Source organism: Echiichthys vipera (assembly GCF_963691815.1).
Source record: "Echiichthys vipera genome assembly, chromosome: 6".
NCBI lineage: Eukaryota > Metazoa > Chordata > Actinopteri > Perciformes > Trachinidae > Echiichthys > Echiichthys vipera.
Window position 1 is genome coordinate 16,343,946 of NC_139831.1, and position 27,620 is coordinate 16,371,565.

The window sequence follows — 27,620 nt, forward strand, 5'->3', positions numbered from 1 at the left end:
CTCTTTAAACTGCGGGGAATTGTCATTAACATCTTGGACGCGGACACTAATACGGTGCAGTTCTAATGGATTTTCCAGGACGAGTTCCTGTTTTAAAACACATGATGCCTTTTTCGCACAAAGCCCTTCTCTGTCAATCCTTTCTTGCACGACCAAGTCGCCGGTGTTGAGATTTACACCGCAGTACTTAACACTGTCATCCTCAGTATCGATACGGGCCTTGCGAGCAGACAATCTGCCCAAATCAAGTCCTAGATCCTTAGCGATATTTCCAATTACAGATCCACGTTTCATCTCCTCCGGGATAGAGTAGCTCACGTCTCCATAGACGGGGTGGAGGACAAGAAAAACAAAAGCAAGGCCGCAGAGCAGTGCAAATCTGCTGTATCCCATTGTTCCTGCGAGAAAGACCACTACCCTTACAAAATATGTCGAAATAAATCACTGATGTATCTGTGATTTCCTCCTATATAGAAAACCGTCACTATGCAGTCATATCGCGAAGCGTTTTGTCAACTGTGGCACAACAGCAGAGTCAGGCTTTAAATTCGTTGAGACAGAAGGGTGGAGAGTGACCGTGCCCTCTCGTTTACTGGTACACACTGACACCATGAGTATTTCTCTGGGTATAACAAGGCGATACAGGATTTTTTTTGTAATATTATACTTAGATACTTCAATATAGAGTTCAGAGAACAACGTTAATGAAAATAACAAACATATTGAAATTAATAATAACTACAACAACAATAATAATAATAATAATAATAATAATAATAATAATACCTGAACTATTTTAGAATTACCGTAGTGATTAATAAAGTCAGTTATGTCATCTTGTGATGTTAAAAAAAAAAAAATACCACAAAAAGTAGGGCTCAACATCAAACAATTCAAGCACTGTTTCAAAACATTTTTGACATGTCACAATGTATAAACAGCATAGAAAAAAGTGGGAATAATTCCACTTGAAATGTATGCAGAGTTTCTATTTTAGATCAAATATGTACAAGCTGCGTTAAAGGTTTAACTGTTTTTTCATAAACAGTATGTCCCTTACTTACTTGTGAAACTGTGATTTTTAAAATATGTTCGTCTCCCTTGCTGCACTTTCTTCCCATTCAACCTTTACATGGTTAAAATGTAATCAAGTAAAACAGATTAAAATGTTTTAAAATATCTTCTTGTATAGCATTTGTGCTCATAAACACGTTTTCTCTTACTTGCTCAGACTGAAGGCATATACCAAAATTATATTCAAGCATTTTAATGAATTGGGTTCAACCTGAACCATCAATTGACTGATAGACTGTAGATGTAAGCAGTGTAAGCCTTCATCCATATTGTCATCAGGGTTTTGCTCTGTTTTGCTCTGTTCTGTTATGAAAGATTTTAGAAAACCTGGAGACAAAACATTTTGTTTCCCAGATAGAGCTTTGCACGTGGTGCTATAGTGAATAGATTAAACTCCATTTTTTTATTTTGAATATATATATATATATATATATATATATATATATATATATATATATATATATATAGTATTGTCATTGTGCATAGAACACTGAAACTCAGTTTGAAGGAGCTTAAGCAGTATTCAACACAAGTACAAGTAAACATAAGTAGAATACAGAGTTCAAAATGGTAAACAAAGTTTCTTGTAGATAAAAAATAGTGAAAAGCAAGTAAGTCTAATCAAATAAAAAATGTATACATAGAATATATGATTTTGTTTGAACAGTCAAATTAATCACATAAGACACTATCTGAGTTTGAAGGACAAAAATTAACTAGATCTGCTATTTCCTTTGTCAAAAATATTGTAATGTATGAAATTTCAATGGAAGATTATTCTAACAGTTCTCACTCTCTCACTCTCTGGTACTTTTGTTTACTTAATTATAAAAGGCAAGAAAAGTTCAAATTCTACGTAACAAAAGTGCAGTAAGATAATGCTCAAAGACCTCAGACTTTGATTAAGTACATCTTTTGAATCAGAAACTGATTCTACAAGTATCAGGATTTTTTTAAATCAACGGTCAATTCAACTTTTAGACCTTTTTCAATGGACAACAGCCGGGGTCCTTGTTAACTTCCTGACAGTTCGTCATTCATACACTGCAACAGGGAATAAACTAGGGAACACTTTCAATGTTAACAACTGTGAAAAGGCCTATCGAGTCACTTGAACAAGTTTTGAAATCAGGTTTGCACATTGACGACTAAACACTATAGTATCTACCAATAGAATAATGCATAAATACCAAATTAAGAACAAATCTGGAAACGGGGATATAACATATTATGTCAATAAGTGACTACCATATTAATTTGAAGGACAATTTTTTTTCGACAATAACCCCGTTACTCAAGACCAAAGCAGAAAAGTAAAGCAGTAGTAAATAAATGTAAACGAAAAAAAAGTATATATATTTTTTATTCATGTGGGTCTAATGTCACAAAGAAGATCAAACAATTATATTGACTAACAGCAATGGCATGTTCCAATGAAACCAGACCTAAATTATTTAGAAAATCCAATGTCAAAGTTAATTATCTAGAATAAAACTGAGGAGGGAGAAGATGATAACAGATTCAAAGAATAAAGGAAAGGTAAATAAGCTCTGAAAATGAAGTATATGATCCAAAGGAGTTCAGCACCATGGACAGGGTAAAAGGCAAGTCAATTCAAACGTTGCTCTTTTACTAGAGCATAAAGGGCAACCATGTCAGCTGATAGATGTTAATTTTAGAATGAGATAAGATTACTAAATGACAATATTACCTAATTCTGACATATCAATCATTCAGACAACATCATGAATCCATGAGAACACTATTAAAAAAATTTATTTAGTCGCAGCCAAAGAAAAAAAGGATGAAACTGAAAAAAAAGTCCAAAATCGTATTGACTGCTGAATGGTGAACAAAACTTGAATGTGTTTCTACATCAGGAGAATCATCTCACTCTCCAAAGACATCAGAAGTGTCTGATGGACTTTTCCTCAGAGTTTGGTCAGCAGATAAGTCAGGACGTAATTTCATCTTTTTCTCTCGCAAATATGTCTGTGTCATGAATCTTATACTTTTTCACTTCATGTCACATCAGCTAAAGTCTCATTTAAAGAGAGTGAAAAGGGGAAGTATTTTATTGAAAACAGTTAAGCATGAAAAAAAACATTTTGGAAAAGATTTCATCAAAAAAGTCAACAAGACAAAAATGTGTCAACAAAATAGAAGATACAAGTAAAAGAGCCCAATGACTGCATCAGAATGGCTGTTCAGCATGAGAACAGAGATAGCTGTGTGTGTGTGTGTGTGTGTGTGTGTGTGTGTGTGTGTGTGTGTGTGTGTGTGTGTGTGTGTGTGTGTGTGTGTGTGTGTGTGTGTGTGTGTGTGTGTGTGTGTGTGTGTGTGTGTGAGTATGAGTGTGAGCGTGAGTGTGTGTGTGTGTGTTAAGATATTGACTAGGATCTACAAATCTGAGACAGATGACATGAGACATGTCCCTACCTCAGGAGAATCATCACAATCTCCAAACGCGTCAGCAAAGTCTGATGGGCTTTTCCTCAGAGTCTGGTCAGCAGGAAGTGTGTTGTCGTTATAAGAAGTCACGAACTTAAAGTCACTGGTTCTTGAACCTGTTGTCAGGTAGGCGTCATAGTTGTAAGCGCTGCGTAAAGTTCCTGTGCCGTCAACATCTGCGTAATTAGGAGGGAGATAAGCGCTGGGGATGGCAACTGCTCCATCAAACAACAGTCTGGGCTTTCTCCTGCGACAAAACCTCACACCCAGGATGATGATAATGAAGGTCAGGAAAAAGGTGGACACAGACACCAGCGCGATAATCAGATAAGAGGTCAGTTTGGAGTTTTTCTCATCATAAGAAATATCCTTCAGTTCTGGCACCTCAGCCAAGTTATCAGAAATAAGTAAATACATGGAACAGGTGGCAGAGAGAGAGGGCTGTCCGTTATCTTTCACTGCCACAACAAGGTTCTGTTTCATGCTGTCAGACTCAGAAATGTCCCGCTGTGTCCTGATCTCTCCGCTGTGGAGACCAATAGTGAAAAGTCCCGGATCAGTGGATTTGACTATATGATAGGACAGCCAGGCGTTCTGTCCGGAGTCCGCGTCCACCGCGATCACTTTGGACACCAGAGAGCCTCCGTGTGCAGCTTTGGGGACCAGCTCGGTCATGAAGGAGTTGCCCTCCGGGGCGGGGTACAGTATCTGGGGGGAGTTGTCATTCACATCCGATATGAACACACTGACGGTCACGTTGCTGCTGAGCGGAGGAGAACCGTTGTCTCTGGCCATCACGTGGACTTTAAAACTCCTGAACTGTTCATAATCAAACGACCTCACAGCGTGGATCACCCCCGTGTCTCCGTTAACAGACAGATAGGAGGACACCGGGGCACCGTTCACCTCACCGGGTAACAGAGAATAAATCACTGTACCGTTTTGTCTCCAGTCGGGGTCTCGAGCAGTAACGGAACATAAAGTGGAGCCAGGCTTGTTATTTTCAGTCACAGATGCGCTGTAGGACTGTTCCTCAAACACAGGTGGGTTGTCGTTGATGTCTGCTACAGATAACTGAACAGTTTTAGAGGAGGACAGAGGTGGAGAGCCCTCGTCAGTGGCAGTGATTGTTATGTTGTAATCAGACACTAGTTCACGGTCCAGTTGTCCTGTGGTCACCAGAGAATAATAGTTTTTAATAGAAGGAACCAACTTAAAAGGGACGTTTTGCTGAATGGAGCAGCGGACCTGTCTGTTCTTCTCAGAGTCTCTATCCTGCACGTTAATGATGCCCACCTCTGTATCAGGTGACACGTTCTCGGGTATGGGGTTAGTCAGTGATTTCAGATATATCAAAGGGGCATTGTCATTTACATCAGTGATATCAATAATCACTTTTGCTTCTGAAGAGAGGCCATAACCGTCTTTTGCCTCAACAAACACTTCATACTTCGAACCCTCTTCATAATCGATGCCACCTGTCACACTGATTTCACCAGTTTTCTCATCTAGTGAAAAAAGCTTTCTTGATTTATCAGAGAGTCGGCTAAATTCATATGTAACCTCTCCGTTTACACCTTCGTCTGCATCTGATGCGCTCACGGTGATAACTGGAGTTTTCATAGGTGAGTTTTCCGGTAACGTGGCTGTATAAACGGCCTCAGTAAAAACTGGGGCGTTATCATTAGCATCAAGGACAATGACGTGTATGACTACAGTCCCGGATCTCTGAGGAGAGCCACCATCCACAGCTGTGAGCAGTATTTTCATTTCATGCTGCTCCTCTCGGTCTAGTTCCTTATCCAAAATCAACTCACCATATTTTCTGCCAGCAGTTGTCGTCTGAATACTGAACACAAAGGCGGGGTTTGTTTGCAAAATATAGCTTTCAACGGAGTTCTTGCCTATATCTGCATCGTGTGCTGCATTGATGCGATACCTAGCTCCTTTGTCAGCTGACTCTGTTATCTCCAGCTTCACAGTGTCTTTCGGGAAAACTGGTGCATTGTCATTTATATCCTGCACCTGCAGGGACAACCGATGCAACTCCAAAGGATTCTCTAACAGCAAGTCGAATTTGAGAACACACGAAGGCTTTTCTCCACAGTGCTCCTCTCTGTCAATTCTCTCCGCAACGATTAAATCTCCGCTTCGAAGGTTTATCCCGCAATACTGTCTGTCGTTTCCCTCCGTGTCAACACGAGCTTTGCGAGCAGACAGTCTGCCTACATCCAGTCCGAGATCCTTGGCGATATTTCCGATAACAGATCCGCGCTTGAGCTCCTCTTGTACAGAATAGCTCAGGTCTCCGTGTGCGTAGTGCACCACAACAAAGAAAAAGACAAAGCCATAGCTTTGAAGTACACTCCGTCTATCCTTCATCCTCAGACAGTAAAACACAAATGAAAACACGTCCGTTTCAAGCATTAAAATGAACGCTACTGGATGAAATGTGTCTTCGAAAGCATTAGTCTTCTTTGTTGAAGGCTGTACAGAACACAGGGGTGGTCGATTCCAATAATGGGTGGTGTGCAAAGCAGGAGGAGTATTTGACTCCTTGGCTGGTCTATAGTGACACCGTGAGTACAAATCAAATACTACAGCTTTACTAAAGTCATGCAACTTTTCTTAACACATTATCAGATCATATGTATTTAATCTGTGCATGAAGCCGCATTCTAATCAAGGAAAGAAAACTGTAATGAGGTGCTATTTGGATTTTACCTTTTTGAGTGAAGTGAGATGGTTGATCTCTACAAGACCTAACAAACAATATAAAGTTTCCTACAGCTATCTACCTCAAGCATTTCACCATGGTAACAGGAAGTAAACACACCCCAAAAGTTAAACAATATTGGATCACATCATGTCCTTTGTAATACTTTAAGTCTACTTAGAAATGCATCTATCCATAAATCTCTCTATGCAAAATGAAACAGATCTCAAAACTTTTTGTGAAACATGCAAAGATATTCTTCCAGCTTACTTCAGGAACCACTTACAGGCGAAGCAAAGCAAATCAAATCAAAAGATATATGATGAATACGCATTAAACACAGAAACAAAGGAGTGATAGCATGCCTTTTATGTAGCATTGGTGGAAAATGATTTTGACCTTTCCCGTCAGACTAAACAGTCAAGGGGATAATGATAATTCCAGCTAAAAAATAAGGTGGCCAATAACTGTAAATGGAAATAATTTGTTACTGAGATCTTCTTAACACATGAAATAATCCTTATTGACCAAAACATTTATAAAGCATGCAAATAAGTATTTACATGGTTTTGTTTTACATAATAGAAAAGTTTAAATGTGACACAGAGCCCGAATGTTAATTACAAAACTGGACTTAGATGTTTCAAGAAAACCTACATGAAAGACAATTAAAAAAGGTTTAAAATTTGATAAAATAAAAGACAAGAGAAAGTTGCTCTTGAAACAAAATCACAAGAGCAAGATGTGAGGTCCAGCACCATGGACAGAGACACAACAGGCAAGCAGCAGATCAGCTCCGAAGACACAGGCAGAGACGAAGATACTGTGTTAAAAGACAGATGGTTTGGCGAAAAAGGAAGGGAAAGAAAATAACTAAAGCCTCATAAATGTAAATATCTGCATATGATAGAATAATCTTTCAATGAACTCTTGATGTATTATCACGCTCAATGTGTGCCTTGGGTAACAAGTGAAACATATTGCTATAATGCATCTACATGGGGAAAAGTCAACCCACACCTTATATTGTGTAATAAACTACTTTCAAAAAGAAAAACCAAACGTCAAAGGTAAAATAAAGATTATAACTGTTGGAGGGGTTTGGCTGAATCATAAAGGTGCAAATAAGTTAAACGATGTGTGGCACGTGTTCCTACCTCAGAAATATCATCACACTCTCCAAACGCATCAGCAAAGTCTGATGGGCTTTTCCTCAGAGTCTGGTCAGCAGGAAGTGTGTTGTCATTGTAAGATGTCACGAACTTAAAGTCACTGGTTCTTGAACCTGTTGTCAGGTACGCGTCATAGTTGTAAGCGCTGCGTAAAGTTCCTGTGCCGTCAACATCTGCGTAATTAGGAGGGAGATAAGCGCTGGGGATGGCAACTGCTCCATCAAACAACAGTCTGGGCTTTCTCCTGCGACAAAACCTCACACCCAGGATGATGATAATGAAGGTCAGGAAAAAGGTGGACACAGACACCAGCGCGATGATCAGATAAGAGGTCAGTTTGGAGTTCTTCTCATCATAAGAAATGTCCTTCAGTTCTGGCACCTCAGCCAAGTTATCAGAAATAAGTAAATACATGGAACAGGTGGCAGAGAGAGAGGGCTGTCCGTTATCTTTCACTGCCACAATAAGGTTCTGTTTCATGCTGTCAGACTCAGAAATGTCCCGCTGTGTCCTGATCTCTCCGCTGTGGAGTCCAATAGTGAAAAGTCCCGGATCAGTGGATTTGATTATATGATAGGACAGCCAGGCGTTCTGTCCGGAGTCCGCGTCCACCGCGATCACTTTGGACACCAGAGAGCCTCCGTGTGCAGCTTTGGGGACCAGCTCGGTCATGAAGGAGTTGCCCTCCGGGGCGGGGTACAGTATCTGAGGAGAGTTGTCATTCACATCCGATATGAACACACTGACGGTCACGTTGCTGCTGAGCGGAGGAGAACCGTTGTCTCTGGCCATCACGTGGACTTTAAAACTCCTGAACTGTTCATAATCAAACGACCTCACAGCGTGGATCACCCCCGTGTCTCCGTTAACAGACAGATAGGAGGACACCGGGGCACCGTTCACCTCACCGGGTAACAGAGAATAAATCACTGTACCGTTTTGTCTCCAGTCGGGGTCTCGAGCAGTAACGGAACATAAAGTGGAGCCAGGTTTGTTATTTTCTGTCACATATGCGCTGTAGGACTGTTCCTCAAACACAGGTGGGTTGTCGTTGATGTCTGCTACAGATAACTGAACAGTTTTAGAGGAGGACAGAGGTGGAGAGCCCTCGTCAGTGGCAGTGATTGTTATGTTGTAATCAGACACTAGTTCACGGTCCAGTTGTCCTGTGGTCACCAGAGAATAATAGTTTTTAATAGAAGGAACCAACTTAAAAGGGACGTTTTGCTGAATGGAGCAGCGGACCTGTCTGTTCTTCTCAGAGTCTCTATCCTGCACGTTAATGATGCCCACCTCTGTATCAGGTGACACGTTCTCAGGTATGGGGTTAGTCAGTGATTTCAGATATATCAAAGGGGCATTGTCATTTACATCAGTGATATCAATAATCACTTTTGCTTCTGAAGAGAGGCCATAACCGTCTTTTGCCTCAACAAACACTTCATACTTCGAACCCTCTTCGTAATCGATGCCACCTGTCACACTGATTTCTCCAGTTTTCTCATCTAATGAAAAAAGCTTCTGTGATTTATCAGAGAGTCGGCTAAATTCATATGTAACCTCTCCGTTTACACCTTCGTCTGCATCTGATGCACTCACGGTGATAACTGGAGTTTTCATAGGTGAGTTTTCCGGTAACGTGGCTGTATAAACGGCCTCAGTGAAAACTGGGGCGTTATCATTAGCATCAAGGACAATGACGTGTATGACTACAGTCCCGGATCTCTGAGGAGAGCCACCATCCACAGCTGTGAGCAGTATTTTCATCTCATGCTGCTCCTCTCGGTCTAATTCCTTATCCAAAATCAACTCACCATATTTTCTGCCAGCAGTTGTCGTCTGAATACTGAACACAAAGGCGGGATTTGTTTGTAAAATGTAGCTTTCAACGGAGTTCTTGCCTATATCTGCATCTTGTGCCGCATTGATGCGATACCTAGCTCCTTTTCCAGCGGATTCTCTAATTTCAAGCTTCACAGTGTCTTTCGGGAACACTGGTGCATTGTCATTTATATCCTGCACCTGCAGGGACAACCGATGCAACTCCAGAGGATTCTCTAACAGCAAGTCGAATTTGAGAACACACGAAGGCTTTTCTCCACAGTGCTCCTCTCTGTCAATTCTCTCCGCAACGATTAAATCTCCGCTTCGAAGGTTTATCCCGCAATACTGTCTGTCGTTTCCCTCCGTGTCAACACGAGCTTTGCGAGCAGACAGTCTGCCTACATCCAGTCCGAGATCCTTGGCGATATTTCCGATAACAGATCCGCGCTTGAGCTCCTCTTGTACAGAATAGCTCAGGTCTCCGTGTGCGTAGTGCACCACAACAAAGAAAAAGACAAAGCCATAGCTTTGAAGTACACTCCGTCTATCCTTCATCCTCAGACAGTAAAACACAAATGAAAACACGTCCGTTTCAAGCATTAAAATAAACGCTACTGGATGAAATGTGTCTTCCGAAGCATTAGTCTTCTTTGTTGAAGGCTGTACAGAACACAGGGGTGGTCGATTCCAATAATGGGTGGTGTGCAAAGCAGGAGGAGTATTTGACTCCTTGGCTGGTCTATAGTGACACCGTGAGTACAAATCAAATACTACAGCTTTACTAAAGTCATGCAACTTTTCTTAACACATTATCAGATCATATGTATTTAATCTGTGCATGAAGCCGCATTCTAATCAAGGAAACAAAAATGTAATGAGGTGCTATTTGGATTTTACCTTTTTGAGTGAAGTGAGATGGTTGATCTCTACAAGACCTAACAAACAATATAAAGTTTCCTACAGCTATCTACCTCAAGCATTTCACCATGGTAACAGGAAGTAAACACCCCCCAAAAGTTAAACAATATTGCATCACATCATGTCCTTTGTAATACTTTAAGTCTACATAGAAATGCATCTATCTTTAAATCTGTCTATCCAAAATGAAACAGATTTCAAAAACTATTTGTGAAACATGTAAATATATTCTTCCAGCTTTCTTCAGGAACCACTTACAGGCGAAGCAAAGCAAATCAAATCAAAAGATACATGATGAATACGAATAAAACAGAGAAACAAAGGAGCGATAGCGTGCCTTTTATGTAACATAGGTCGAAAAATGATTAAGACCTTTACCGTCAGACTTAACAGTAAAGGGGATAATGATAATTCCAGCTACAAATAACGTGGCCAATAACTGTAAATGGAAATAATTCGTTACTGAGATCTTCTTAACACATGAAATATTACTTATTGACCAAAACATTTATAAAGCATGCAAATTAGTATTTACATGGTTTTGTTTTACATAATAGAAAAGTTTAAATGTGACACAAAGCCCGAATGTTAATTAGAAAACTGGACTAACATGTTTCAGGAAAACCTACATGAAAGACAATTAAAAAAGGTTTAAAATTTGATAAAAAAAAAGACAAGAGAAAGTTGCTCTTGAAACAAAATCACAAGAGCCAGATGTGAGGTCCAGCACCATGGACAGAGACACAAAAAACAAGCAGCAGATCAGCTCCGAAGACACAGGCAGAGACGAAGATACTGTGTTAAAAGACAGATGGTTTGGCGAAAAAGGAAGGGAAAGAAAATAACTAAAGCCTCAGAAATGTAAATATCTGCATATGAGAGAATAACCTTCCAATGAAGTCTTGTTGTATTATCACGCTCAATGTGTGCCTTGGGTAACAAGTGAAACATATTGCTATAATGCATCTACTTAAGGAAAAGTCAACCCACACCTTATATTGTGTAATAAACTACTTTCAAAAAGAAAAAACAAACGTGAAAGGCAAAATAATGACTATAACTGTTGGAGGGTTTTGGCTGAATCATAAAGGTGCAAATAAGTTAAACGATGTGTGGCACGTGTTCCTACCTCAGAAATATCATCACACTCTCCAAACGCATCAGCAAAGTCTGATGGACTTTTCCTGAGAGTCTGGTCAGCAGGAAGTGTGTTGTCATTGTAAGATGTCACGAACTTAAAGTCACTGGTTCTTGAACCTGTTGTCAGGTATGCGTCATAGTTGTAAGCGCTGCGTAAAGTTCCTGTGCCGTCAACATCTGCGTAATTAGGAGGGAGATAAGCGCTGGGGATGGCAACTGCTCCATCAAACAACAGTCTGGGCTTTCTCCTGCGACAAAACCTCACACCCAGGATGATGATAATGAAGGTCAGGAAAAAGGTGGACACAGACACCAGCGCGATGATCAGATAAGAGGTCAGTTTGGAGTTCTTCTCATCATAAGAAATATCCTTCAGTTCTGGCACCTCAGCCAAGTTATCAGAAATAAGTAAATACATGGAACAGGTGGCAGAGAGAGAGGGCTGTCCGTTATCTTTCACTGCCACAATAAGGTTCTGTTTCATGCTGTCAGACTCAGAAATGTCCCGCTGTGTCCTGATCTCTCCGCTGTGGAGACCAATAGTGAAAAGTCCCGGATCAGTGGATTTGACTATATGATAGGACAGCCAGGCGTTCTGTCCGGAGTCCGCGTCCACCGCGATCACTTTGGACACCAGAGAGCCTCCGTGTGCAGCTTTGGGGACCAGCTCGGTCATGAAGGAGTTGCCCTCCGGGGCGGGGTACAGTATCTGAGGAGAGTTGTCATTCACATCCGATATGAACACACTGACGGTCACGTTGCTGCTGAGCGGAGGAGAACCGTTGTCTCTGGCCATCACGTGGACTTTAAAACTCCTGAACTGTTCATAATCAAACGACCTCACAGCGTGGATCACCCCCGTGTCTCCGTTAACAGATAGATAGGAGGACACCGGTGCACCGTTCACCTCACCGGGTAACAGAGAATAAATCACTGTACCGTTTTGTCTCCAGTCTGGGTCTCGAGCAGTTACGGAACATAAAGTGGAGCCAGGTTTGTTATTTTCAGTCACATATGCGCTGTAGGACTGTTCCTCAAACACAGGTGGGTTGTCGTTGATGTCTGCTACAGATAACTGAACAGTTTTAGAGGAGGACAGAGGTGGAGAGCCCTCGTCAGTGGCAGTGATTGTAATGTTGTAATCAGACACTAGTTCACGGTCCAGTTGTCCTGTGGTCACCAGAGAATAATAGTTTTTAATAGAAGGAACCAACTTAAAAGGGACGTTTTGCTGAATGGAGCAGCGGACCTGTCTGTTCTTCTCAGAGTCTCTATCCTGCACGTTAATGATGCCCACCTCTGTACCAGGGGACACGTTCTCAGGTATGGGGTTAGTCAGAGATTTCAGATATATCACTGGAGCGTTGTCATTCATATCAGTAACGTCAATATTTAACGTTGCATATGAAACTAAACCCAGTCCATCTTTTGCGCTAATCTGCATTTCATAGGATGACACTTTTTCATAATCAATAGATCCAGCTACTCTCACCTCTCCCGTTTTGGGGTGTAAAGAAAATACGTTGCTATTTTCATCTGAAACATGATCAAATCCATAGGTAACGTCACTATTTACACCGTCGTCTGCATCAGTAGCGCTCACTGTGATCACCAACGTATCCAGAGGAGAGTTTTCAGGCAGACTGGCTTTATAGACGGTCTCACTAAACACTGGTACATTATCATTAGCATCCAGTACAGTGACGTGTATGACTACAGTGCCTGATCTCCGAGGAGAGCCACCATCGAATGCGGTAAGCAATAACATAATCTCCTTTTTGTCCTCTCTGTCTAATTCTCTGTCCAAGATTAATTCACCATATTTCCGGCCACCTGATTTTGTGTTAACATTTAGTTTGAAATGACCATTCTGCTGAAGTGAGTAGCCCTGAACAGCATTTTCTCCGATGTCTCCATCGTGTGCCTCTCCCAAAAGAAACCGTTCACCCTTGTCCGCCGATTCCCGAATTTCAATTTTAAGTGAGTCCTCTTTAAACTGCGGGGAATTGTCATTAACATCTTGGACGCGGACACTAATACGGTGCAGTTCTAATGGGTTTTCCAGGACGAGTTCCTGTTTTAAAACACATGATGCCTTTTTCGCACAAAGCCCTTCTCTGTCAATCCTTTCTTCAACGACCAAGTCTCCGGTGTTGAGATTTACACCGCAGTACTTAACACTGTCATCCTCAGTATCGATACGGGCTTTGCGAGCAGACAATCTGCCCAAATCAAGTCCTAGATCCTTAGCGATGTTTCCAATTACAGATCCACGTTTCATCTCCTCCGGGATAGAGTAGCTCACGTCTCCATAGACGGGGTGGAGGACAAGAAAAACAAAAGCAAGGCCGCAGAGCAGTGCAAATATGCTGTATCCCATTGTTCCTTCGAGAAAGAGCGCTACTGCTACAAAATATGTCGAAATATATCACCGATGTAGCTGCTGTGACCTCCTCCTATATACAAAATCGTCACTCTGCAATCATACCCCGATCCATTTTTGTCAACTGTGGCACAACAGCAGAGTCAGGCTTTAAATTCGTTGAGACAGAAGGGTGGAGAGTGGCCGTGCCCTCTCGTTTACTGGTACACACTGACACCATGAGTATTTCTCTGGGTATAACAAGGCGATATAGGATCTCATTTTTTAATACTTATATATAGCAGTCATAACAACAACAATAATAACGGTTTCGCCATTTTAGGATTAATGTGCCTTTATGCAGAATAGATTTGTCATTTTGTGATGGAAAGAATACCGCCACAAAATGAATGGTTCAACATGAAACTATTCGATTCGTGTCTCATAAACTGCCATCTGTTTTTATTTAATGTTGGCATGTCAAAAAGTAGCCAGCACACAAACTAAGAGGGATATTTTTTATTTTTTTATTTTAGACGTACATCATGCAGATTTCCCCCCCCCTTCTCAAATATGCATGCTGCCTGAAAATATCAACTGGCACTCGAAAAGTGTGATACTTCTCCCTTACTGATGAAGCTGTGTTGACTTTTTTTTATCCTTTCCCGCACCTCTTTCCCATTTCCACCTTACTAGTTTGATATGGGAGCATGTTGTTAAATATGTTCTTCTATATACTTTCTGCAAAAATTATGTTTAAAAAAAATATATATACTGTATATACATTGCAACTGCCGAGATTAAACGCATTTGTGACAAGAAGATGTTAGCATTTTGATTAATTATATTAAGACTAATGAACCATCATTTGACTGATATATGCTATAACTTGAAGCATCGTGTGCCTTGAACAGGTTTGTACTTGTATGTCAATATACTACAGGGATGCAAAGAACAGGAACAATATTTGTCCTTTAAGGATCTTGACAATTAGGAGGAGAAAAACATAGAAATATATTTCTTTCCAAAACCAAGGTCTTCATTTGAACGCTTGAATCTGCCTTGTTGAGCAACACATGCTATTTGCATTGTTTTGGTGGATGTTGTTGTAGTAAACATCAGCAACAGCCGACTATATATTCCCATATTAAACTTTAATCATGGAGCTATAGAGCTCATAGATTTAATTCTAGCTTTGACATATTTTCTGAAATGCTCAACAACAGCTGTTACAAAGCACAGGGAAACGATGCTGCTGTTCAAATGATAACATTGTAGGAAAGAAATGCAACACATAAGACAATATCTGAGTTGGAAAGAGAAAATAAGCTATTTCTGAGAGCTGCTTTGTCCATGAAGTGAGTGCAGTTTCTTTCATTTGAATATATACATGATTCTGACAATATTAGTCGGCCTCTCACATGCAGTTGTGTTTACCCTAATTATCATTGGACACAGAAGTTCAATGTCTATATGACAAAGGTATTTTAAAAGATTTCCCAATTACATCAGACTTTTATAAAGCAAATGCTGATTTAGAAACCAATTCAATAAGTGTACTAATTATTTCAAAGCACCGTTAGTTGGGAGTACAATTTATCGGATCACTTGTGTTATAAGGATTGCTCAGGAAAATATTACTTGAATCCAAAATCATGACAACGATCTGAAAAATGATATAGCCCAACATATTACTTGAACAAGTGAGCACCATATACATTATAACTCAGATCACATTTTTCTGCAATGTTCACATCACTCAAGCCCAACACAAAAAACATGAAGCACCACTATTCAAGAGATAGGTTGATTTTTTTCACATTAATGTAGATCTGAAGTCATGTCCTAGTAACCTCTAATTGGCTCCTTCTGAGTATCAATTGTAAACAAGTTAAAACTATTATTTTAAATAGCATCAACAGCATGCTCCAATAAAACCAGTGTGATGTGGAAAAACCTCAATTATTTAGAAAATGGACTGTCCAAGAAGATGAACTGTAATAAAGCTCAGTAAGGAGATAATGAAAACAGAATAAAAGAGTGGTAAAAGGGCCCTACAAATGCAGCCTAGGATCAAACGGAGTTCAGCACCATGGACAGAATCGGATAGATATGAATAGAAAAGAAGTGATTTCACCTTTACTAGACCATAAATGGCAGCAATGTCAGTATATAGCCATTAACTTTGGAATTGGAAACGATCCCCAAAGGACAATATTAACTAATTCTGACATCCAAATTGGTTAGATACCATCCCTTTGAGGATACTGTTAAAATAGTGTATTCATCACAACAACAGAAGGAAACCACAAACGAAAATAAAATAAGGATGCTATTAAAGAGAGGCTAACACTAAATACCAGTGTGACTGCAGGACGATGAACACAATTTGAATCATATAGAATGTGTTCCTACCTCGGGAGAATCATCACACTCTCCAAACGCGTCAGCAAAGTCTGATGGGCTCTTCCTCAGAGTCTGGTCAGCAGGAAGTGTGTTGTCATTGTAAGATGTCACGAACTTAAAGTCACTGGTTCTTGAACCTGTTGTCAGGTAGGCGTCATAGTTGTAAGCGCTGCGTAAAGTTCCTGTGCCGTCAACATCTGCGTAATTAGGAGGGAGATAAGCGCTGGGGATGGCAACTGCTCCATCAAACAACAGTCTGGGCTTTCTCCTGCGACAAAACCTCACACCCAGGATGATGATAATGAAGGTCAGGAAAAAGGTAGACACAGACACCAGCGCGATGATCAGATAAGAGGTCAGTTTGGAGTTCTTCTCATCATAAGAAATATCCTTCAGTTCTGGCACCTCCGCCAAGTTATCAGAAATAAGTAAATACATGGAACAGGTGGCAGAGAGAGAGGGCTGTCCGTTATCTTTCACTGCCACAATAAGGTTCTGTTTCATGCTGTCAGACTCAGAAATGTCCCGCTGTGTCCTGATCTCTCCGCTGTGGAGACCAATAGTGAAAAGTCCCGGATCAGTGGATTTGACTATATGATAGGACAGCCAGGCGTTCTGTCCGGAGTCCGCGTCCACCGCGATCACTTTGGACACCAGAGAGCCTCCGTGAGCGGCTTTGGGGACCAGCTCGGTCATGAAGGAGTTGCCCTCCGGGGCGGGGTACAGTATCTGAGGAGAGTTGTCATTCACATCCGATATGAATACACTGACGCTCACGTTGCTGCTGAGCGGAGGAGAACCGTTATCTCTGGCCATCACGTGGGCTTTAAAACTCCTGAACTGTTCATAATCAAACGACCTCACAGCGTGGATCACCCCCGTGTCTCCGTTAACAGATATATAGGATGACACCGGGCCACCGTTTACCTCACCGGGTAACAGAGAATAAATCACGGTACCGTTTTGTCTCCAGTCGGGGTCTCGAGCAGTAACGGAACATAAAGTGGAGCCAGGTTTGTTATTTTCAGTCACATATGCGCTGTAGGACTGTTCCTCAAACACAGGTGGGTTGTCGTTGATGTCGGCTACAGATAACTGAACCGTTTTAGAGGAGGACAGAGGTGGAGAGCCCTCGTCAGTGGCAGTAATTGTAATGTTGTAATCAGACACTAGTTCACGGTCCAGTTGTCCTGTGGTCACCAGAGAATAATAGTTTTTAATAGAAGGAACCAACTTAAAGGGGACGTTTTGCTGAATGGAGCAGCGGACATGTCTGTTATTCTCAGAGTCTCTATCCTGCACGTTAATGATGCCCACCTCTGAACCAGGTGACACGTTCTCAGGTATGGGGTTAGTCAGCGATTTCAGATATATCACTGGAGCGTTGTCATTTACATCAGTAACATCTATGATGACTTTGGCGTAAGAGGTTAATCCTAAACCATCTTTTGCTGTGACGCGAAGTTCAAACGACGACGCCGTTTCAAAATCAACTGTGGTCGTCAATTTTATATCTCCTGTCTTATGATCTATGGCAAACATTGACTTAATATCTTCGGAAATGTGACCAAAATCATATGTAACGTCACCATTCAGTCCCTCGTCAGCATCAGTAGCACTCACTGTCAGCACGACAGTACCTAGTAGAGAGTTTTCAGGTAGACTGGCTTTATAAACTGTCTGGCTGAACACTGGGACGTTATCATTAGCATCAAGTACAGTGATGTGAATGAACACAGTACCTGACATTTGAGGTGATCCACCATCCGACGCTGTTAGAAGCAGATTGATTTCATTTAATGTTTCGCGGTCAAGTTCTTTGTTTAGGACAAGTTCCACAGAGTTAGTTCCAACCCCCAGAATAAAATTATCATTGCTTTGGAGGCTGTACGTCTGAACTGAATATTTCCCTTTATCCGCATCGTGTGCTTCTTCTATTGGAAAACGGGCACCTTTTGGCGAGGATTCACTAATATCTATATGGATCAATTCTTTTTTAAATTGTGGAGAGTTATCATTTATATCCTGGACATGCAGAGTAATTCGATGCAATTCTAACGGATTCTCTAACATGAGCTCCTGTTTTAAAACGCAGGATGCTTTGTCTCCACAAAGGCCCTCTCTGTCAATCCTCTGGGCAACAGTCAGGGCCCCGTCTTTGAGGTTTAAATCACAATAACGTGTGTCGCTCCCATCGGTATCAATGCGGGCCTTTCGAGCAGATAGTCTGCTTGGTTCAAGACCCAAGTCTTTGGCGATGTTTCCGATCACAGATCCGCGCCTCATCTCCTCCGGAAAAGAATAGCTTACATCTCCATTGGCAGAAAGCGCATAAACGAGCAATAAAACAAGGGCACAGTTTTGCAATCCGAGTCCCGTGAAAGCCATCATGGGGACGCTCTGTATCAGTAAACGTCGCAGATACTCAGCGTACAAGAACACAGCCAAAAAACGAAGGGTTTGAACTAAAATCAACACAAACCAAGATCAAGTCTCTGTCTCTCTGGTCGACCAACTGCAGCACATTAAGTCACATTGTGTGTCGACATCAGTGGGTGGATTTGGACAAACAATGTATTACAGCTGGTGCATAGCGACATCGTGAGTCTGCTGTAGAAATGACATCCTTTCAGTGGCAGCAAGTATGTACAAAGGTACAATTATGAAAACAGCACATAGGAAAGCATATCATTTTACACTGGCAATTATATATTGAAATGACTTGACACATGTTAAGTGAATCAAACGGAAAATGCACGTCTAAAACAACAGCATTGTTTCACCAGGGAAGCTAGAGTATATTGCAAAATGCGATTAACAAAAAACACAAAAATATATAAAGTTTTAAAGCAAAAAAAATAATTAGTATGTAGGTAAATAATAAAAAAGAAACCTACTGTTTGGGATCGGGAATAAGAAACACATAAAAAGATGAGATACACGGGAATACTCTAATCTGAAACGAATGTAAAAATATGAGGAACGAAAAAGGTGTACGACATAACAGAAAGACATTCCACACATAGCGGCGATGACTAAACCTTTGAGCATTAACAAAGGAGTGGCCAAGTGTCCCAAGAATTTAAAACCTCCGACCGAATAAACTATGAATTATTTAAGTGTGTCCAAGGAACAAAATAGCTAAAGATAAGCCGAGAAGCAACGCTGAGCCAAGTTTGAGCACCAAGGACAGAAAAAAACAACCACAAAAAAAAGTTCACTCCTTAACAACGAACCATCTTAAAAAATAACAAACAGTCCAAATAATTGAGAGTAGAAATATTAGATGAAAGTCATGTGTGTAGCGTTCGTGTCTGCACCTTAGTGTGGAGCTAAAGGTGTGAGAATGGAAGGTTGTTATGAAACTCTATAAAGGTGGCTTTTAACTGTTCATCCTATACATATTGGTTAGATTATATGAAAATGGTCCCTACCTCTGGAGAATCATCACAATCTCCAAACGCGTCAGCAAAGTCCGATGGGCTTTTCCTCAGAGTCTGGTCAGCAGGAAGTGTGTTGTCATTGTAAGAAGTCACGAACTTAAAGTCACTGGTTCTTGAACCTGTTGTCAGGTAGGCGTCATAGTTGTAAGCGCTGCGTAAAGTTCCTGTGCCGTCAACATCTGCGTAATTAGGAGGGAGATAAGCGCCGGGGATGGCAACTGCTCCATCAAACAACAGTCTGGGCTTTCTCCTGCGACAAAACCTCACACCCAGGATGATGATAATGAAGGTCAGGAAAAAGGTGGACACGGACACCAGCGCGATGATCAGATAAGAGGTCAGTTTGGAGTTCTTCTCATCATAAGAAATATCCTTCAGTTCTGGCACCTCAGCCAAATTATCAGAAATAAGTAAATACATGGAACAGGTGGCAGAGAGAGAGGGCTGTCCGTTATCTTTCACGGCCACAATAAGGTTCTGTTTCATGCTGTCAGACTCAGAAATGTCCCGCTGTGTCCTGATCTCTCCGCTGTGGAGACCAATAGTGAAAAGTCCCGGATCAGTGGATTTGACTATATGATAGGACAGCCAGGCGTTTTGTCCGGAGTCCGCGTCCACCGCGATCACTTTGGACACCAGAGAGCCTCCGTGAGCAGCTTTGGGGACCAGCTCGGTCATGAAGGAGTTGCCCTCCGGGGCGGGGTACAGTATCTGAGGAGAGTTGTCATTCACATCCGATATGAATACACTGACGCTCACGTTGCTGCTGAGCGGAGGAGACCCGTTGTCTCTGGCCATCACGTGGACTTTAAAACTCCTGAACTGTTCATAATCAAACGACCTCACAGCGTGGATCACCCCCGTGTCTCCGTTCACAGACAGATAGGAGGACACCGGGGCACCGTTCACCTCACCGGGTAACAGAGAATAAATCACTGTACCGTTTTGTCTCCAGTCCGGGTCTCGAGCAGTAACGGAACATAAAGTGGAGCCAGGTTTGTTATTTTCAGTCACATATGCGCTGTAGGACTGTTCCTCAAACACAGGTGGGTTGTCGTTGATGTCTGCTACAGATAACTGAACAGTTTTAGAGGAGGACAGAGGTGGAGAGCCCTCGTCAGTGGCAGTGATTGTAATGTTGTAATCAGACACTAGTTCACGGTCCAGTTGTCCTGTGGTCACCAGAGAATAATAGTTTTTAATAGAAGGAACCAACTTAAACGGGACGTTTTGCTGAATGGAGCAGCGGACCTGTCTGTTCTTCTCAGAGTCTCTATCCTGCACATTAATGATGCCCACCTCTGTACCAGGTGACACGTTCTCAGGTATGGGGTTAGTCAGTGATTTCAAACTGATAGCAGGTGGGTTGTCATTGACATCTGTTATATCTATTATTACTGTACAATATGAGGTAAGACCTGGCCCGTCTTTTGCTCTTATTCGCAGTTCGATGGAGGTCTCAGTCTCATAATCGATAGAGCCGATGACTCTGATCTCTCCTGTCTTATGATCAAGTGTGAACAAAGAGACATGGTCATCTGACACATGATCAAAATTGAACGTTATATCACCATTGGGTCCCTCGTCTGCATCAGTAGCGCTAACTTTAACAACCACTGTATCTGGAGGAGAGTTTTCAGGCAGACTGGTTTTATAAACGGCCTGGCTGAACACTGGGGCGTTATCATTAGCGTCCAGCACAGTGACGTGAATGATAGCAGTACCTGATCTCTGAGGAGAGCCACCATCTAAGGCTGTAAGCACTAATTTGAGTTCTTTTTCTTGCTCTCGGTCTAATTCTTTTAACAAAACCAATCCCGGGTGTTTCCTCCCACCAGTCTCTGTATCTACGTTAATAGTGAAATGTTCATTATTTTGTAAACTGTAGCGCTGTACAGTATTTGTGCCGATATCTGCATCATGGGCTTCTGTGAGTAAGAATTTCGCTCCTTTGCCTGCTGATTCTGTTATTTCAAATGAAATCAAGTCCTCACTAAACTGTGGGGCGTTGTCGTTTATATCTTGCACATGAATACTGATACGATGAAGCTCTAGAGGGCTTTCCAAAACAAGCTCCTCTTTTAAAACGCAGGTCGCCTTCTTACCACAAAGACCTTCCCTGTCGATCCTGTCCGTAACAAACAAATCCCCGGTGCTCAGATTAATGTCACAATACCGCTTGTCGTTCCTGTCCGTGTCAATGCGAGATTTACGCGAGGAAAGTGTGGCAATCCCGAGGCCCAGATCTTTGGCTATATTTCCAATCACAGATCCGCGTTTCATCTCCTCTGCAACAGAGTAGCTCACATCTCCATTCGCGAAATGCAGGCTGATGAAAAGGAAGACGACACAATAGCGATTCACAGAAAATCCTCTGTGAACTGAATTCCCCATGCTCGCCCAGGTGTCCATCCTTCCCTGTCCAAAAATGTCAGTGTAATCAAAGGCGATTGTAGTCCTCGTTGCAATTAACTATCCGAATATCATTGGCAAAGTAGGTGTTTTGTATAGTCCTTACCCGACAGACACAACGCAGCACAATAATGCTCTGCAATAGTGGAAAATGGATGAAGCTGCGGACTCTGTCGGCCTTTATTGGTGCACAGTGACACCAAGAGTTTCAGTCAGTTATAGCACTGCAAACAAAACTATAGTCCACAACTGGGGATATTGAGGCAAAACTGATTGTTATTCAGCCAATATTTGTTTATTATAATGATGCTATCATAGATTGCGTAATACGTATATTTACTACTATAAATTATCATGGGACTGCTCGATTGCCCTATCTATAGAGGCTGGAATTATTTATGGAACACTGTATGTTTTTCTGCAATGCACTTTTCATAATACTGTAAAAGACACTGAACTCTACAGTACTAAATGTTATATTGACAATTCATTGAAAGTCAAATAACAATACATCAAAACTTAGTTCAAATATGAAATAATGTGTACAGAGAGACTGATAAACTGCTTGAAGAAATGCAACAGAAAAGTGTGTCTTAAAGCAAAACTTAACATAGTAAATTTAAGTAACAATGACACAAAAATCTGCAATCGTTAAGTGCCAACCACCTATTTTTAGAAAACTTTCAGATTAGAAAGCAGCAGGAGTTAATTTAGCATCACAGGCGGGGACATAGAAGTGACAAAAGGGTAACATACAAAAACGGTGAAGGACAGCAGCAACGTTTTAGGAGAGGAAGTATTGTTTGAGAGTATTCACATATGTTTAGGATTTGCTGGATTGATTACATGTGTTTTCTAAATATGTCTGATTAAAGTTGAATTTTGATAAAACATATGTTTGTAAAGCCAATCAAAAATACCAAAATCAATTATACAACGGAAAGCCCTTGCCTGACCATTCTGCACTATTGTACTAGGTTATATTTTACAAGCAGAAGTATATTGAAGAATATATTAATCATTTATTGACACATGTTAAACCACCCTAATAATCTAAAAAAAAACACGAAAAAACAAAATCACACTTAACACAAGTGTATTATCTTATGACAATGTAAGGTAATTTACAATGTTGTGCAGATAGTTGATGGAAATCTCCAAAATATATGACATGCTAGTATGACATTATAACTTCAGTTTACAAAAGATCAGCACTAGACTAAGACATTAGTTTGAAGGCACTGGTACCATTCAGTGACCCACACTTCATTTTAAAATGATAATCATACTGTGCCTCACAAAACTCTGAGGTAAGACCTTATTTTACATGAATCATTGTTTGCCAACATAACTCTAAGTAACTGCAACATGTATAGCTACCAAATAGGGATATCCAACAAATATTAATATGTTATGTAGTGATCAAGTTTGTAAAAGCAGTCTGCAGTCTTGTGAAAAGTTCACCCACTCACCAGATGACACAGTGAGTGAAAGAAAAGCCTCCAAAGCATGTTAAGACCATCACTCCACTTGTCTAAAACATAAAAATGAAGGACAAAAAATACACTGACAGCCCAAATGCTGTCCGGTCTCATGTTTAACCATGTCTGTAGCACGTTGTATAGTTAAAGTTGAGTGGTGGAATATCGAGTAAACATGAATGACCCATTGAATTGTCACGATGGAGAGATCAATTAATGCATACAGCTATGCCCAGTCATATGGATACATAAACACAGGATGCCACTTGACAACATAAGAAAGTATCCACCTAATACATTTCAAAGACACTGTGCAAATAACTGCTCTTGCTAAATAGTTATACTGTAAAATGCATTTGTCATCTTTTGTTATTCTTAAATTACCACATTAAGCCAAGACAAAAGGTCAATCAACACTAATAGTTATAAATTGAAGAAAACACTCAGGTCTGAACTTTTATGCTCAACTCAATTATTTTGGTCTCTGGAGTAAAATGGGTGCTGACCCAAAAATCATACAACAGGTAAATTAAGTAATCAGCCCTTATGTATATGTATGCAATACTTTCAAAATGCACAGCAGCAGGATACAACTGTGTGATTCAGCTCTAGGTTAGGCATTATTCTGACACAACTGCTTTCACAAAGCTACGTCGGTAATCAATGTTTAGGTTGTCAGGAAACTTCAAAAGAGGGCTTTTAGTTGGAATACAATAATCAAACTCCCCATTAGTGTAACACTTTCCTATGTGCATTTATATATTGTTTCTAAATACAATACTACTGTATGCAACCCAATCTGTAAGACAAACAATTTGTTTCAGAAGAAATTATCATGATATTCAATAATTTGATGCATGAAGCACCCCAAGTTCAATCATGTGCACAGCATTTGTAGTTACTTTTTACAGGTAAGCAGTGCTTTAACAAACCTTTAACAAAGCTACTAATCCAATTAATGTCAGTGATGGCAGTGCAATTCTTTCTATACCTGAAATACTTTGTTCATCAGTGCATATATATCTGGATATTCTTTGTAATTATGCCAATACTACAACTCCTAATTCATACATCAAAGACAAAATAAATTAATTTAACCAAATAATGACAAATATTTTAATTACCAGAATAAGAAAATTCAATTAATGCACCGTAACTATACATATTGTGATGCATGAAGTCTGGAATGCCTTTAAAAACACATTTTCTAACAAATGAAATGAGAATTATTGCAAGGGGAACGGAAACCACTCCTGCTATTAAGACAACATAAATCAACAATCAAGCCAATTTCGTTAACCTATATTCAAGGTAAAAAAAATTATCTCTGGCAAGTTGATGTGGACTGCCTAGCATTAATTAACTTGTATGGAAACATGCATACTTTTTTAGGTTTATGTGGAAACAAAAGAAAATAAATGCCCAGATAGGTCAGAGGACCATCTTGAGAAGCAAATGCCAGAATGAAATCGCGTGTGCTGTATTTGGCAAAATTAAGAAAAGGGAAGGGGTACATGGGGATCAGGAAAGTATAATATGTAGGTGCCTACCTCTAGGGACTCATCTGAATGACCAAACGCCTCAGCAAAGTCTGATGGGCTTTTCCTCAGAGTCTGGTCAGCAGGAAGTGTGTTGTCATTGTAAGATGTCACGAACTTAAAGTCACTGGTTCTTGAACCTGTTGTCAGGTAGGCGTCATAGTTGTAAGCGCTGCGTAAAGTTCCTGTGCCGTCAACATCTGCGTAATTAGGAGGGAGATAAGCGCTGGGGATGGCAACTGCTCCATCAAACAACAGTCTGGGCTTTCTCCTGCGACAAAACCTCACACCCAGGATGATGATAATGAAGGTCAGGAAAAAGGTGGACACAGACACCAGCGCGATGATCAGATAAGAGGTCAGTTTGGAGTTCTTCTCATCATAAGAAATATCCTTCAGTTCTGGCACCTCAGCCAAGTTATCAGAAATAAGTAAATACATGGAACAGGTGGCAGAGAGAGAGGGCTGTCCGTTATCTTTCACTGCCACAATAAGGTTCTGTTTCATGCTGTCAGACTCAGAAATGTCCCGCTGTGTCCTGATCTCTCCGCTGTGGAGACCAATAGTGAAAAGTCCCGGATCAGTGGATTTGACTATATGATAGGACAGCCAGGCGTTCTGTCCGGAGTCCGCGTCCACCGCGATCACTTTGGACACCAGAGAGCCTGCGTGTGCAGCTTTGGGGACCAGCTCGGTCATGAAAGAGTTGCCCTCCGGGGCGGGGTACAGTATCTGAGGAGAGTTGTCGTTCACATCCGATGTGAACACACTGACGGTCACGTTGCTGCTGAGCGGAGGAGAACCGTTGTCTCTGGCCATCACGTGGACTTTAAAACTCCTGAACTGTTCATAATCAAACGACCTCACAGCGTGGATCACCCCCGTGTCTCCGTTAACATATAGATAGGAGGACACCGGGGCACCGTTCACCTCACCGGGTAACAGAGAATAAATCACTGTACCGTTTTGTCTCCAGTCGGGGTCTCGAGCAGTAACGGAACATAAAGTGGAGCCAGGTTTGTTATTTTCAGTCACATATGCGCTGTAGGACTGTTCCTCAAACACAGGTGGGTTGTCGTTTATGTCTGCGACAGATAACTGAACCGTTTTAGAGGAGGACAGAGGTGGAGAGCCCTCGTCAGTGGCAGTGATTGTAATGTTGTAATCAGACACTAGTTCACGGTCCAGTTGTCCTGTGGTCACCAGAGAATAATAATTTTTAATAGAAGGAACCAACTTAAAAGGGACGTTTTCCTGAATGGAGCAGCGGACCTGTCTGTTATTCTCAGAGTCTCTATCCTGCACGTTAATGATGCCCACCTCTGTACCAGGTTGGGTATCTTCTGGTATGGGACTTGTCAGTGACTTAATGAACGTAAGAGGGGCATTGTCATTGACATCTGTGATATCAATCATTAATGTAGAGGATGACACTAATCCAAGACCATCCTTGGCTGTAATTTGCATTTCATAGGTGGACAGCTCCTCATAATCAATTGATCCACTTACTGTCACTTCACCAGTTGTCTGATCAAGGGAAAACACGTTCCTTTCATCAGAAATGTGATCAAATTCATAAGTCACCTCTCCATGGATTCCCTCGTCTGCATCAGTAGCACTAACTGTGACCACAACAGTGTCTAAAGGAGAGTTTTCCGGCAGACTGGCTTTATAAACGGACTGGCTGAACACTGGGGCGTTATCATTTGCATCTAGCACAGTGACTTGAATAACTGCAGTACCTGATCGCTGAGGGGAGCCACCGTCTGACGCCATAAGCACAATATTTAGCTGCTGCTGTTGTTCTCTATCCAGTTCCTTCTCTAAGACTAACTCGCTGTATTTTCCTCCTCCGCTTTTTGCAATAACATTCAATTTGAAATTGTCATTTGCCTCGATACTATAGCCCTGAATGGCGTTTTGTCCGACATCTGCATCGTGGGCCTCATCTAGACGATAGCGACTTCCTTTAGAGGCCGACTCACTTATTTCATATTTTATTGTACTCTTTTTAGACTGTGGTGAATTATCATTGATATCTTGAACGTGGACACTAATGCGATGCAGCTCTAAAGGATTCTCTAAAACAAGTTCCTGTTTTAAAATGCAAGATGCCTTTTTTCCACAAAGCCCTTCTCTGTCAATCCTGTCGGCAACAATGATATCTCCAGTGATGAGATTAACGTCAAAATACCGTTTGCTGTTTCCGTCTGCATCAATACGAGCCTTTCGAGCAGTCAGTTTTCCCACGTCAAGTCCAATATCTTTCGCTAAGTTTCCAACAACTGAGCCTCGTTTCATCTCCTCTGGAAAAGAATAAGACACATCTCCACAGACGGTGTGTAGTGCCAGAAGAAACACCCCCAAAGAGGTGACCAGGCCGAGCACCGAAAATCCTTTGTATCCCATTTCCATCCAAGGCCAGTGCACAATCCACCACAACCAGGACTTTTAAAATAAAAATAAACAGCCAACCGGAATCGTCTTCGGACAACAAATGCAGCCCGATGATTAATGGTTCGACTTCGCTGCTTTCACTGTGGCACAATCTATCGTGATTTGGAAATAGGCATGCGCATAGGGTAACAATGGAGCACCATTAAGTAAAGCTAGTAGACAGCGACACTGTGAGCAATTTGTAGGTATTACAAAATGTTTGGGTACTCCAAACAGAAGGACATAC

The 27,620-nt window shown here is 41.2% G+C and overlaps 6 protein-coding genes across 6 annotated transcripts in view; all 6 read right to left on the minus strand.

Moving 5' to 3' along the window:
- Positions 1-27,620, minus strand: part of LOC310947998 (protocadherin gamma-A12-like) — a gene marked incomplete at both ends in the record, with an annotated part of 97,499 nt that overhangs the window by 67,241 nt on the left and 2,638 nt on the right. The window lies entirely within an intron of this gene.
- On the minus strand, positions 3,475-5,907 carry LOC310947885 (protocadherin beta-15-like; the record flags this gene model as incomplete). Its single annotated transcript, XM_083914857.1, has 1 exon — positions 3,475-5,907. One exon carries the CDS (start codon positions 5,905-5,907, stop codon positions 3,475-3,477), a length of 2,433 nt encoding a protein of 810 aa, XP_083770983.1.
- Positions 7,324-9,792, minus strand: LOC310947886 (protocadherin beta-15-like; the record flags this gene model as incomplete). Its single annotated transcript, XM_083914858.1, has 1 exon — positions 7,324-9,792. The coding sequence occupies one exon, from the start codon at positions 9,790-9,792 to the stop codon at positions 7,324-7,326; it is 2,469 nt and encodes an 822-aa protein (XP_083770984.1).
- Positions 11,210-13,675, minus strand: LOC310947887 (protocadherin beta-15-like; the record flags this gene model as incomplete). Its single annotated transcript, XM_083914859.1, has 1 exon — positions 11,210-13,675. One exon carries the CDS (start codon positions 13,673-13,675, stop codon positions 11,210-11,212), a length of 2,466 nt encoding a protein of 821 aa, XP_083770985.1.
- On the minus strand, positions 16,052-18,349 carry LOC310947888 (protocadherin gamma-A12-like; the record flags this gene model as incomplete). The annotated part of the gene is made up of 1 exon (XM_083914860.1): positions 16,052-18,349. One exon carries the CDS (start codon positions 18,347-18,349, stop codon positions 16,052-16,054), a length of 2,298 nt encoding a protein of 765 aa, XP_083770986.1.
- On the minus strand, positions 19,477-27,346 carry LOC310947889 (protocadherin beta-15-like; the record flags this gene model as incomplete). Its single annotated transcript, XM_083914861.1, has 2 exons — positions 19,477-21,694; positions 27,132-27,346. 2 exons carry the CDS (start codon positions 27,344-27,346, stop codon positions 19,477-19,479), a joined length of 2,433 nt encoding a protein of 810 aa, XP_083770987.1.